We start from the raw sequence: 13,455 nt of genomic DNA on the forward strand, positions 1-13,455 counted from the left end.
GAGTAGAAAGAGAGAATGCAACTAATATTAAGCAGTTTAAGGGGAATCTACATAACTTGTAAACACTTCTGTTTATTGCTGCTTTATAGCCTATAATTAAAATCCAGGTTCTTAGCTGCAGTTCAAGTATAACCAACCTCAAAAATGCTATGAAGCAACGAACTCACTGGACTGCACACATTATAAAACTTCATGTTGTTGTCTGCTGTCTCTGTGGCCTGCTTACAGTGCCTGGAACTGAAGTAAAAAATGAGTGTACTCATTAGAAATAACAAATATGGATTGTTATGTTGTAGCACTGAGCTCAAATCAAGTTTTCTGTAAATTATTCATTCTCTCATATTGCTGATGCATCCTAATTAAAGCCTTCCATCTTTTAAACCACTAAAAATGCTTCGGAATGGGCATGTAGATGAAGCTTTTTTAAATCATGCAGAATTCCTTTTGTTTTTAATTAAATTTAAATAGAGATAGCTGGTGGCTTGCACTAACCTGAATCTAAATGTAAGATTAGGGACAGTATCTTTTTCAAACCTGTCTGGATCAGTTGAAAATAATATTGCTTCCACTTTCTTGCTCACAAGTTGGTGATGACCATCGCTGCATTTTGACCAAAGCAAAGTATGTGAACTACGCCCTGTGACAAATGGCTCTCCACTGAAGTGGATTAGAGAGGACTTACATGACTTTATTTTTTTAAATTTATTTATTTTTTGGCAGGGGAGCTACTGATGTCCAGAAGAGGAACATTAACATTCCTATTATTAATTATAGAAAGTCCTATTCCTTTAACTGCTTTGGCAGTTCTACAATTGAGTATAAATTTGAGCTTTAACCCATCAGTGGAAGCACTGAGCTGCTACTGAGACCCATAAAAGTTCTCAGCAGCTTTGTATTAACTCTAAGCTCTGTTGTTGGAGGCAGGCCTTGTTTTTGCATGGGGTTATCATACTGTATATATCATACTGTAGTAGATTTGAATAAACAAACAGTGCATTAAAACTCTATACATCTTCTTCCTTGTAATAGTGTTAAATTATTCACAGAGTCCTAAATTGAAGCTTTCCTTTTTGGCCAAACTCCTAACTTGCTTCTAGATTTTATTCCATCGTAGCTAGGCAGTGATAGGACAAGACTTGACATGAAAGCACTAACTCTGAAACGGACCTTCTGTTCTTCCCAAGCATGGCTGCTGCTTCTGCAGCTTTGTGTTCACTTTCTTCCTTTCTCAAGGTCAAAAGTTCTCTTACTAGCTCTGTCCAAGTAGATCCTCTAAGGTAACCCTAGCTGGATTCAAGTTCTCCTTCATCATTTCAGAACTTGAGGAGGTGGTGGTGGGATTCTATCATTTGAAGTAGGGAGAGGATCCCTTTTATGGTCTCTTTCCTGCTGAAGGGCTGCCCTGTTAACCTAGTCAGAGGCCCTCATCTCCAGCAAGCATCTTCTTGGGCCGACCCAGCTATTGTGATTGATACTTTCCCATTTCATATTGCTTAGGCAAAACATTGCAATGTAATCATTCAGATTTATGATCTGCTTTCCCATATCTTGCATCTCTCTGCTTCTAGGTCTGTTTCAGTTCATCTTTTCCTATGCTGTGAGGATAATGTTGCAGAAAACCTGATCCCTGGAACTTCTTTCTTGGTTCCCATTGTCGAGGTGTTCATTACAATCATAAATATGAATGGATTAAGACAAACTGTCATGTAGAGCATGGTTTACTCCATCCACATCTGTTTCTCATGGTTCTTGTCATCTGCATACGTGTATGTGGTACATGTTTCCAAGCAAAAGGACTGTTGCAGGTGTCATCCTGTCTGTCCTTGAAGATCTCCAGCCCAAGCCTTAACTTGAGATTTTTAGTTTTTACTTGAGAAACACGTTTCTGTGTCTTTTTTCTTTATATTTGCTTTTTTTTTTTTTTGCTTTTTTTGTTGTTGTTGAAAGCTTGACATTAACAGTTCCTCTCTTTTTGGCATTAATAACAAAAATACTTAGCACTTGTAGTACTAATTATCCTCAATATCTAAAGTGTCAAGGTTTATTCACACATTGCATATTCAGAAACACAGTGTTGGGAAGTTAGTGGCCCCTTGCCTAAGAAGATGTTAGAAAGGGTTAATATTGATGTGCTATCAACTACCTGTCCTTCTTCAGAATACTACACATCTTTTGATGTTTCAAGCTATCTTAATATGAAAGACCTTCTGTAAAGGAATAATCTGCATATTTAAAAGAAAGCTGTAGGTCTGTCTGCATTTATAAATACTAATATTGTAAAGTACACTGAAAAAGGTGTGCTGGAATGGGCTTAGAGACAGAAACCTCTATAGATACAGTAAGTCAATCAAGAAGAAATGTGACATTTTCATAACTCATACCCATTACATTTCATAAAGTGCATAAATGAATTTCTGTGTATCCTAGGAAGAACCGAATCTTGTTACCATGGTCATTAAAGTTAATGAGATTTAAATTTTGAGCTAATAGGCCTGCTTATAAAGGAGAAGCACTAAACATTCTCAGGGAAGTGTTGTTCCCTTTGTATCTTTTCCCTTTCAGAAATTAAGTCACATACACAAGACATACATGACAATTCCAGTGTATTGTGGAAAACCAGGTATCTGGGAGGGTGACTCTAGTTTATTTGTTTGGTTTTTTTGGCGTTATGTTTGCTTGTTTTAGAAAATATATGATGCCAAAGTATGAAAAGTAGAACACCACATCAAAGAGGGCAAAGCAGGGTTGTTGGATCCTGCCACTTTTTAATGAATGTGTCTAGCTTTCCTCTGTGAGATAAGGGATCTCTGTGTTGTGTTTGCTGTTCATACATACCCCATGATGTTTTTCTTCAGATTTTGGTGAGGATCATTCCTGACCCATGAAAACTCTTCCAGCAGTCCTACTTGATGTTTTACCTGAAACCACAGGTGACCTGTTTTTGGTTTCTTTCTCCATAGTTAAACCAATTACGTCAGCTGGTTTAATAAAATATATTGCTTGATGTCAGCCTTGATAGATCTATGCTTGTCACAGCATTATGCAGCTTATCAGGTCACAGAGAGACAGTCTGATTTGAAGTTACATGGATGCCTTCAATGGTTTGACAGGAAAGTGATGTCTTTTTCTTCATGTGCAGACAATGCTGTCTTTAGATCTTGAATTACTATGTGCTGGCAGACTGACAGATATTTCCAGAACTAATGTTGTGGCTATCAAAACCGAATCTAGGAAAACAAACAATGTGTATTTCAGTAACATCTTAGCAATAACAAGTGTAGTTTTAAAAAAGAATAAGCCTTGGGGCATAGTGGAGTATCTTTGTTGTTGTGAACAAAGAAAAGCTTTAAATAGCAACAGATAGCAGAAAAATGAAAGGCAGCCAAACTCATGCCAAAGCTCTGATGGTGATGTTTCCAACTCTGGGACGTTATCACTAACAGATGGGCCTTTCCAAGGTTTTTAGTACAGACTGTAAAATGATACCATGTGCCTGTTACTTTCCTTACTGGAAATGATAACCCTTTCTCTCTTTTCTGTTGCCTGATCATCCTTTGTCCTTTCACTTGTAAGGTCTTCTCTAGACGAATAGCGCTTCCAATGCAAACAGACCCGCTGCTTTATTATTTGAGCCCAGGGAGGGCTGTCAACCTCATTAGCACTGCTGTATGCAGTTATGTGCTCCCAGGGCAGGATTGGATCACAGCTCAGTAGCTGTTGTTTTCTGCTTCGCCCTCTTGACAGGGGAGACTATGGACTCCTCTGTTACTGGGCCTCAAACCGGTTTCTGTGGTCCCCCAGCTTTTGGCTTCTCAGTTGACTGTGTAAGTTATGCTAAGAGCTGGAAACGGGGGCTGTGGGACCCCAGTGAGCCCAGCAGCTCGTGCTAGAGGGCCCTGAGCTGCCAGGCTGTCCCTAGGCAAGGCTTGTTCCAAAAGGGGTGTCAGACAAGAAGAATTGTTAATTATTTAGGACCTGACTGCGAGATAGGTCAGTCCTATTAGTTATGATTCTTGACGCAGTTAAAAGTGGGGTAGAAAAGGTGGTATGACAGCTGACTAATTACCGTAACAATACAGCTATTACTGCATGTATTTTCTGTATCACTAGTCACAAAGGTTTTTAACATATCTGTTTAGAGTATATACCTGGCAAGTTTGGTTTTTTATACAAATGTAACCTCTTGCAGATCTCCTGGGGGAGTGAAAACAGTATCAAGATTATGCATTTAAAACGAATCACGTTGCATGCAGTATTATAGTCAGTTTCTATGGTAGGTGTAGGAGAAAGGTGGTATTTTTATATATACTTACATTTCAGGATGCCGATTGACCTATTTATAAATTTATGTAAGATTTTTCTAATATAAGGATTGAATTATTTGCTCCAAGGGTTAGTGAAACAGCAGATACTTGCTTTGTTTCAGGGAAGTCTGACTAGACTTGACATTGAAGCATGTTCATCTTGGATGTCTTTCTTGGGATGTATTCTGCTGAATTGTGTCTGTTTTTTTGTTTGGGATTTTTACTTTCTGTACACTGGAACATACAGGATTTTCTGTCATCAAGTGGTGAACATTATACATGAAGAGTAATCCGGTGTTAAATGCGGTATGTTTGTCATTTGTCTAGCTTTTCTCCTTTCCTGCTCTGTCTGTCTCTCTCTTGATTAGAGGATTAGAAGAGTTTTGTTTGAACCAAATTTTCTTCTTTTGGGTCACTGAAATAGCATGATTTAATTACTCCAATAGCCTCCTTAAGGAATTGGGCTGGGTGGAACTAACTGTTTCTTTGCATCACGGACTACTTCAGAAGGTAGCACATGTCCACGGCAAATGAAAGCATCTGCTCCACAGAGATGGTGACTTGGTCGATGTCTAGGGACAGCACCTATCTGATGGAAGGCAGTTCTGAAATGCTTCCTGTTATTATTGTTAGTCTCCCTAAGCTGTTTGAACTTTTGCTTTCAAAGGTACTTTTAAGAACTTAGTTGTTTAAAGCCATTTTATGTTTGGTTTTCTTCTGTAAAGAGAACGGCTAGCAGTGGGACCGTATTTGTATGCTTTGCCCTTCAATAGTATGAATCTTATGGTAATTCAGGAACAGCAAATATCTGCCTTGAAAAGACATCTCCAATTGTTGTACGTGACGTATCTGTAGTCTATAAATAATTCTTTCCTTTTTTGAGTCTGATGAAACACTGTGATAGAATAAAGCTGACAATTTGAAGTGTAACAGAGAAATCCATGAAAGCAGTAATTGGAAAAGACTATTGCTTTGTTTATCCAGGTGGACATGAGTGAATGTAATTTAATAGTTTAATAATAGCTACAGAGCAAAGGTTTCAGCGCGGATTCTGTTTTAATTCTGTGAAAGTCACTCAATGTAGCTTGCAACTCTGATTTGGATTGTGCAGTCCTGTGCTTGCTGTGTGCATGTGACTCTCACCAGGCTTTCTGTTCTATCCACAAGACTACAGTTAAAGAATGAGATGTATGCTTCCAGTTTTGCTGTTCTTTCATTGCTGAGTCAGCAGCTCTGAAGCAGCTGTTACAGCTTTATTTTTCTTACAGAGCTGTAACAAAAATAATTGCATAATGTTGATTTTATTTTTTTTACTGCAGTTTTCAATTTTTTTTCTCAATTTCCGCTTTTTTGTGAGATATGGAAAAACTTGGATTTTGCTGTAAGCTTATTGCTTTGAGAGTTGTGAGAGATGAATTGTTGATACTGAGAGGCTGCTTTGAACCCATGCAATTTTAAAGGTTTAAGGACAGCTCGGGATGGTACTTTTTTTAAAAAAAATAGGTCTTCCTATTCTACGTATTATATTTTTACATTGGCTTTAATTGATGTAGAATAGTAAGTCTCTTAGTAACTGGTGATAAGTAGAGATAAGTGCTGTTTATAGGTTTAGGATGTAGTAGCTATAAATATTTGACACTCATTTATTCTTAGTTCTTTAAAATGCACCTGGCGAGGTCATTTGCAAAAGTACTTTTGGCCTACTTCCACTGCTGTTGACTTGATAGCAAAGAATTAGGCTAATACTTAGCATTTGTGAAAATTCCTGTCCTAAATTTATTTGGATTCGCTTCAGCCTCACACCTTTGATTTGGCTTTTTGGAGTAGACCAAAGTGGCTTAGTGTGCTCCAGTGAAAGGTGGGAATAAACAGCTCTGAGGCCATCCTGTGGCATGGGGGAGAGCAAAATGTATGGAACCTGAAGCAATTATATGGCTTCTTTTTATGTTACAGTCCATGAGACCTCCATTTTTTTCAGTTATCTGACACTTCCAGGACATCACAACATTGTGCTGTGTGTTCAAACAGGCAAAGAGTATTGTATAACTTAAATCGAATGTGTCCTGGGGATGTATTTGCAAGGTACTGCTGACAGCAAGTTTTGCTGCAAATTAGAGCCTGTTTCTTGCTGTGAACTCTGCCAATCTTGGCCAAAATGCCAGACAGTCACTGGTGAAAGCCAAGTGATAAAATGCTTATTTTGAATATGGAGCGATGAGGAGGACAGGTGGTTATCTGAGCAAACAGTGTGCCAAAAAAGTAAAGCACTTGCTACGTGGTACTATCAAGGGGGTATGTGAATGATGAGTTTGCAAGAAGAGTGTGTTTCTGTTCCTGTTGTGAATATTTGACCTCTGCTTGTTAATAAAGATGTTATCATTAAACTCTTTTACTAAATACAGTTTGAAACTAAGTAAGAAAGTTATACTTCATACTTACTTCACAGTTAAAAACTTGCATGAAGTCAGATAAATTTAAACCTCTTAAAAGTGCTAGTCCTTAATGAAATGCCACTCAAATTTATCTTCTGCATAGGAAGCAACTATACCTTCTCCAAAAGGCGCTACTCCTAATCTCAGTAGTAATTTCAGCCTAAACCCACGCCCAAGGCCCTGTTCAGACCTTGCCATCACATTGCTGTACTGTTCTGGCTTGCTTCTGCTCTCACACTGCTTGTTGGCACTGTACCTGTCTGGTGTTCCCTGGACACAGCTGCCAGCCTGCCTTACCAGTGAAAGAGCCCCAGCGAAGCTTGCTTTCTCACCTGGCTTTTGGAGACCAGGGCTGTTCATTACTGTTGCTGAGCATAGATTTGCTCTGGGGGTAATTAAGTAGTAGGGAGAGAGGTTTTCTGCAACATAGTCTTGTTTTCATCTTAAATATAGCACCTGGTTTTATTTGGGGTTGTTGTTGGTTTTTTTTTGTTTGTGGGTGATGGTTTATTTGTTTGTTTTAAAGGAAAATTAATTCTTCAAATACACAAAGTGTACTAGGGATTTGAAAATTCTGCTTCTCAGAATAGGTTTTTAAGCCTCTTCAAGAAAAAAATGAATGGTAGACTTCCATTACCAGTGATCCCAGTTCAGGACTGTGAGGGGATTGTTAAGTAGCGCCTCCCTGGTTTGGCAATGAAATCTCTCTTCTCCTTGTGAAAAATTGCGTATCTTCCTCAGTGCAAACTGAGGAATTGCACTCTTCCGAATGTGAAATTTTTTTTTCCCAAGACAATAAAATCTGAAGTGATACACAATTTATAAACCTCTTTCACCACCACAAGTTTTGGAAAGCATCACCCTTTTGTTATGCCCTCTGTTTGGTTTTTAAAAAAATATGCAGTTACCATGACAACTCTTACCCACACTGGAAATCCATTATTTGGAGTTTCTGGCATGGGTTTTATTTGCATATGCTACAAACAGCACTGTTATTAAACAGACTGCTAATTACTCTTCCAGTCCCAGACTGAGACAACTAATGTGACGATAGTTACAACTTTATGATTCCAGGTAAGAGTGCTCATGCACAGCTCTATGTAGCTGAATTTGCACACTCACAGCTTTTATATATTGCTTTTTTATAGAGAGAAGTTTCTTTTTTTTTCCTTACAACCTGAAGCCATGCTTACTTGTTTAAATTATCAAGCAACTGAGAAACAGAGGTGTTTTTTTGATTACTCACCATCCTTTTTGGGAGACATTTTATTGGATGCTTTCTTCACATGTTGAGGCTGTTTTGTTCCATTTTATATACAAATTTATTATACCCTATTTGTGTCTTTATTAATGTTTTTTTAATGAATTTAAATCTTTAAAAATAAGCTTCATACTGTACTTTGTCCTCTTAATAAATAGTGACAATTAAAGCGTGCGTTTAGGATCTAAAATTCATGTTGTTCTTGTTTGAGACTTGAAAATTTGTCTTAAAGTGATTGTTGAATTAATTTCTCATAATGTACAGTAATGCAGTCAGCTTGTATTACCAAAGGCTTTATTATGATTCATGCTACAGGAGGGCAGTAAGAGATGGCATCTGATAACTTGGCTTTTGGGATTTTTTTCCCCCTTTAGGAATTTCCATGGGATGCAGATCATGCCACGGGACTGCATTTGGGTAAAGAATGAATTCTGCATTTCCCTTGGGAGTCTTCCAACACTTTTTCTAAATTACCTTTTAATGGTTGTTCTAAGGGAGCTTGTTTGAAATAAATGGTATTGGATCATGAGCGAAGAAAAAAGCTTTGGTGTATCCCAGAAAATGTTGTCTCCTTCAAGAAGTACTAGCAGCTGCTCTTCCAAGCAAGGAAGTCGACAGGTAACGCAAACTTTTTCAACCAAACTGAAAGCATTACTAGGATTGGCTGTTACTTTTGCTTTTGAATATTGGTGAATCTCTTAAACTCTGTTTTCCTATTGCTTACTTGTTTTGTTTCATCACTTCATTTTCCTTACTCTGTTTTCGTTTTTTGTTGGTAGCAGCATCTTGTTTTGAGTCAAATGCAGTAAATAGATGTTACTGAATAGCAGACACTTGTAAAACTGGAATGCTAACAGTGAATTTGATTTTCTATCACACTGTATGTATGGTGCTTTTATAGTGAAATATTGCTGCTGTAGCTGCTTGGTCTTAGTGGTTTGGTCCTGAAATCCCATCTCTTCCCTGTAATATACCACTTTTGTGGTAGAATATTGTGTAACTGCTCTGCTTATTTCAAGTTTCCAGGGAAAGGTGTGTGTGCATGTGTGAAAGAGAACTCATTTGTCTGAAGCGTGACATAGGGCCTCTGACAACAAAAAATGTCTGTGAGTCCCTGTGTGTGCTGGTTGTTGCTGTGGAACCGTAGTTATGAAAGTATGTGTGTAACGTGATGCATCTGGGTGCCTAATGCAAAGGATGGTTTGTTTTCTGCAGAGGCGATGCTATTCTTTAAACCTTACCGTTTTGAAAGACAAGTCTACGAGTGTTTGCACCTGACAAGTGAGAGTGCTGAGGATGGCTTTTGTTTGTGGGCAAGAAGCATTGACCTGCAGCTGTAGTGAAAATTAAGCTTAAACACGCTCAATCCATGCTTGTAAAATCATGAGCAATATGCTCAACAGAAACTTCTACTAAGCCAGTATTTGTGAAAATAGAGGTATTGAAGCTGCCTCTGGTTGAAATTTTAATCAGAATTGAGCATCCCAATCCCACAAAAGCTTTGGAGACCTCAGATGTGTTTGGAAACAGCACCTGCTTTTCTGGCTCTGTACATACAATTCACAAGGCAGACAAATCTCTGAACAATTTATGACTTTAAAAGCACTGTGCTTGTAAGAAATGTTGTGTGTTTCTACTATACTGAGCAAAGAAATCCTTGCTTTCTGGATGTCTTGTTTTCCTGTAACATTATTTTTCAGATCCTTTTTAAAGGTATGAGATTACCTTTAAAAAGTATAATTTAAAGCATTTGGTATTGTCTGTTTCAATAGTTCATGTCTATCAAGTGTTATCATGTAATATTTAAATAATAAGATTTGCATGAGCATGACTAAATCCACTGGTGTGCTACACAGCCAGTATAAGCAACCTTACTTATGCAGAAGCAATTTCTGCAAGAACCTCACTTACTGCCATTTAACACGATCAAATCTATTGGCTAGCGCAGGCTTTTGATACTATTATTAGCAGGTCCCATTTCTTATCCATTTTGTTCTCACCTGCTCTCCTTGGAGAAAAGGAATAATTCAGTAAGGTTTAATGTCACCTTGTCAATCCACAGTTTTTTAGGTTTTGATCCTTGCACAAAAATGCAAGGTGTACCTGACCAAGGTGAGAGGTGCAACTTGGTGTTCTGTTTGTATTCCTGGTACATCAGTGCTCATTCATTATAGTCGGGGAGATGGTAAATTGCCTCATATACCTAACAGGTCAAGCTAAGTGGAGATAGCAAGTAGGTTGTTTCCCAATGTATATTGAAGGGCGATAGAGTTGATATTTCTTTGTGATTATACGCTGCATTGTGGTAAGTATCTCCACTTCATCAATGTTTCAGTATTACTCTTTTCATGGTCAGTCTAATTACAATACCAAGAAAGCAACAGTATACTTTTGCATCTGGGGAACCTACATGGGTTGTCAGTCCATGGTTTTGGGTGGGTGGCCCACAGAAGTTGCAGAGATTGTGTGACTTGTATTGGGGAATGATCACTAAGCGTGGCTAAAAGCTCTGCTTGCTTGCTTGTTTTTTCTATACAGTCTGAAAATTTACAAATATGTTTTTTTCAGAAATTATTTGTGCTTTTTAAGGTTCTACTGGTCTTTCTGATCTTTTTAGTTTTAAATAGGCACGTCTAATATTTCTGAGTACTTCAACACTTTCTCTGTTTCCCTTTTTACCAAGTGCCATAACTTTCTAGCTTATCCTGTAACTGTTGTTTGCATCTGCTGAAATGGTCTAGAAGTCTTCCTTCAAAGTAGCAAAATTGAGAAAGAAAAAACCTGAAATGAATTTGAAATTACAGTTTCTTTCGTCATTGTCAGTGTTCATGTGCATGGCTGTGTATTGCTGTTCCTTCCTTAATTCCCTGACATTTTTGGTATTTTTCACATGGCTCTTGTTTCACACTGAAGTTGTCTTGCAGTTTATAGAACAAACTGTTTTGGTGGGGAAAACGAAGATTTAAATATGCTGTGCAGTATGCACTCTGGATATTTACTTGAAGATAACCTCTGTGGGTCACTTTCCTTTATGTCTCTTTAATTTATTTTTTATAGTTTGTGATGATAGCATGTTTCCATGAATGTTTTGCTAGATACGCTCTTCTGTGCTGCAGGGGGGAAAGATGGACCTTTAGGTCTAAGAGACAGTACTCTGCAAGACTTACTGGCCTGGAGCACTGCATTACAGCAGTGCTTTGGGTGAGGAATGGATATCTTCTCCTGGTTCCCATTCCCCAAAAGGCTCTGGTCTTGGAGATTATAAAGATATTTACCTTGCTAGAAAGACCTTCTCTTCAGTGGTATAACCATATCATTTAGCATATATTATAAAATCTAAAATGTTAGTCTGAGCAGCGAGGATGTTGAGAACTTTCTTGTGTCCTGTCCCTTTGCTCCCTCCTTCCCACAGAGGATTTCTTGTCACACCTGATGAAGTAGCTTTGTTTATATCATTAATTGCTTATCTCACTCAGACTCTTGTATTTGTAAATTGGAGCTTCACAGTCCATCCCTACTAATATCCACCTACTCAGGGCTGACAGGACTTGGGATGAGTGATGCCATTGTCTGAGATTTATTTAATTTGCCCTTTTTGTCTGCTTTTTAGTTTAAATGATAGTACTTTAGGTGTCCTATTAAGAAAAAAGCAACATCTAAAATTATGTAAAACTGCTACCAAAAAAAGTAATCAAAAACCTACGTGTGCAACGTACACCTCCAGCAGATAATTTTTTTCCCCCCAAAGTCAGGATAGAAAGAGTACAGTATAACACTGTTATTGATACTTTTTTATGGGTAGTATCATGAAAGTTGAAATAATTTTGCCATATGCTGTGCAAATTAAGGAGTGACATGCTGTGATTTTGATATTCTTTCCTTTGTTTTCCAGCTCCATGGAGGCTTCTTGTTCCTCCTTCAAACACTTGCGCCTTGCTCAGGGACCCCTCAGAGCTAGGCTCATTGTTGTAGGATAACGAAATATCTGCCTTACAGGTGCTTTCCTCTGGTCTGACACAGCAGTACTTTTAACCTGATTAAGTGGAAAGAAATCTGGAAGAGCGCAGCGGGAAGAGACCTGGAGAGTTTTGCAGGGATTGAGTTGCCCAAAAAATAGTGGGATCTGACTTTTGACTGTCTCTGATTTCCTAGGCACAGACTCTGTTGCTGGTACACACTAGCACCACATAATAAGTGACCTGGGGTTGTGCCATGGAGCCGCAGTAGTGCAGGGATGCTGTGTCTGCTAATATTACGTGTCAGTGTGTTGCTGGTGTGAAGCGTCAGTCCCGTGACGCAGAAGATGGGGCACTGTGCTGGAAAGGAGTGTAACTTAAGCAGGGCTGCAGGGCTTGGAGGAGCCTGCTCCTTGTTCTGCTGCACTTGGTGCCCCTTTTCTGTGAGAGGCAGCCCATTACAGAACTGAAGAGGCTGTTACTCCTGTTCCACTCCGTTCACGTTCACCTTGAAGGCCCACGGCATAGGTGGAGGCTACTGCCGCTTCCCAATTTCTGCTCATCTCTGCCCCTCTCCTTCAGCCGTGGAAAGGGATCTCTTCCACAGAGCCACAACTCAAACTGTGTTTTGTGAGGAAGGAAAACTGGCGTTGATTTCCTTTAAATTTAAATTGGCCTGTCATCAAAAGAAGGTATATTGTGGTAGTATTTTTAAGTCTAATATGTTAACTAACTTTTAAAATAGATTCAGTAGGGAAAAGCTTTATGGCAGGAGAGCCACTTTAAATAAGCACGTTCTAAAAAAGAAAATTAAAGCATTTCTGCCAATTTTATGAACTGTAACAAATGCTTTAGTTGCAGCTGATGCCAGCCCTTACCCTCCACAAAGCAGATTTCTATTTTTGGCACTTTAAAATATTCAGTACAACTGACTGCATTTTACACTGGAAGAAAGTCTGGCACTGTCATCTGTTTTGTTCAGGGAGCTGAAACTGCAAGCATTGGCCTGAGCGCCATTCACACTCATTACTTCATTCTTTCCTCTGAAATAATTTGCCTTGAGGAGCTGTATGGTACAGAACCTTGCAGAAAATGAGAAGGCTTTTATTTTATTAAACAAAGAAAATGACTGCAGTTACCTAATGACAGACTTATCTCTGAAGACCAAAGTGTATGTTTTTTTTCCCTCAGCCACAGAGCCGGTATAAGACAAGTAGCAACTACAGGGTGATGTCCTAATGCTGATCTGAAACTGGACCTGAGAAAAGCAAGAATATGTTCCTCCTTCAGCCTTGAGTGAAATTTCTCCCTGGGCAGCAAATGCAGTGTTGATCATTTTGTGTAGATATTGGCCCATAATGATGCAAAATCTTTTGTAGTGTATGATATATGTTAAGATATGACCTATCTGGACATCAGGCTTATGCTGTAGTTGTTAATGCCATTCAGCTGAGAGTTTTTGGGGGTGGGGGTGGGTGGGGGGAGTGTGTGTCTTGGGAGAT

The 13,455-nt window shown here is 38.7% G+C and overlaps 1 protein-coding gene across 11 annotated transcripts in view; it reads left to right on the top strand.

Moving 5' to 3' along the window:
- Nucleotides 1-13,455, top strand: part of OSBPL3 (oxysterol binding protein like 3) — a 92,891-nt gene that overhangs the window by 35,813 nt on the left and 43,623 nt on the right. For 9 of the 11 annotated variants that reach the window (XM_080382169.1, XM_080382174.1, XM_080382166.1 and 6 more), the window contains one exon: nucleotides 8,372-8,615. In XM_080382169.1, coding sequence (XP_080238295.1) covers nucleotides 8,523-8,615 — 93 coding nt within the window. In that variant the 5' untranslated portion in view covers nucleotides 8,372-8,522. Of the gene's footprint in view, nucleotides 1-2,855; nucleotides 2,931-8,371; nucleotides 8,616-13,455 lie in introns of all 11 variants that reach the window. The other 2 variants (XM_080382165.1, XM_080382175.1) reach the window with 2 other exon arrangements.

Source organism: Falco punctatus, assembly GCF_963210335.1.
Source record: "Falco punctatus genome assembly, chromosome: 4".
NCBI classification, from domain to species: Eukaryota; Metazoa; Chordata; class Aves; order Falconiformes; family Falconidae; genus Falco; species Falco punctatus.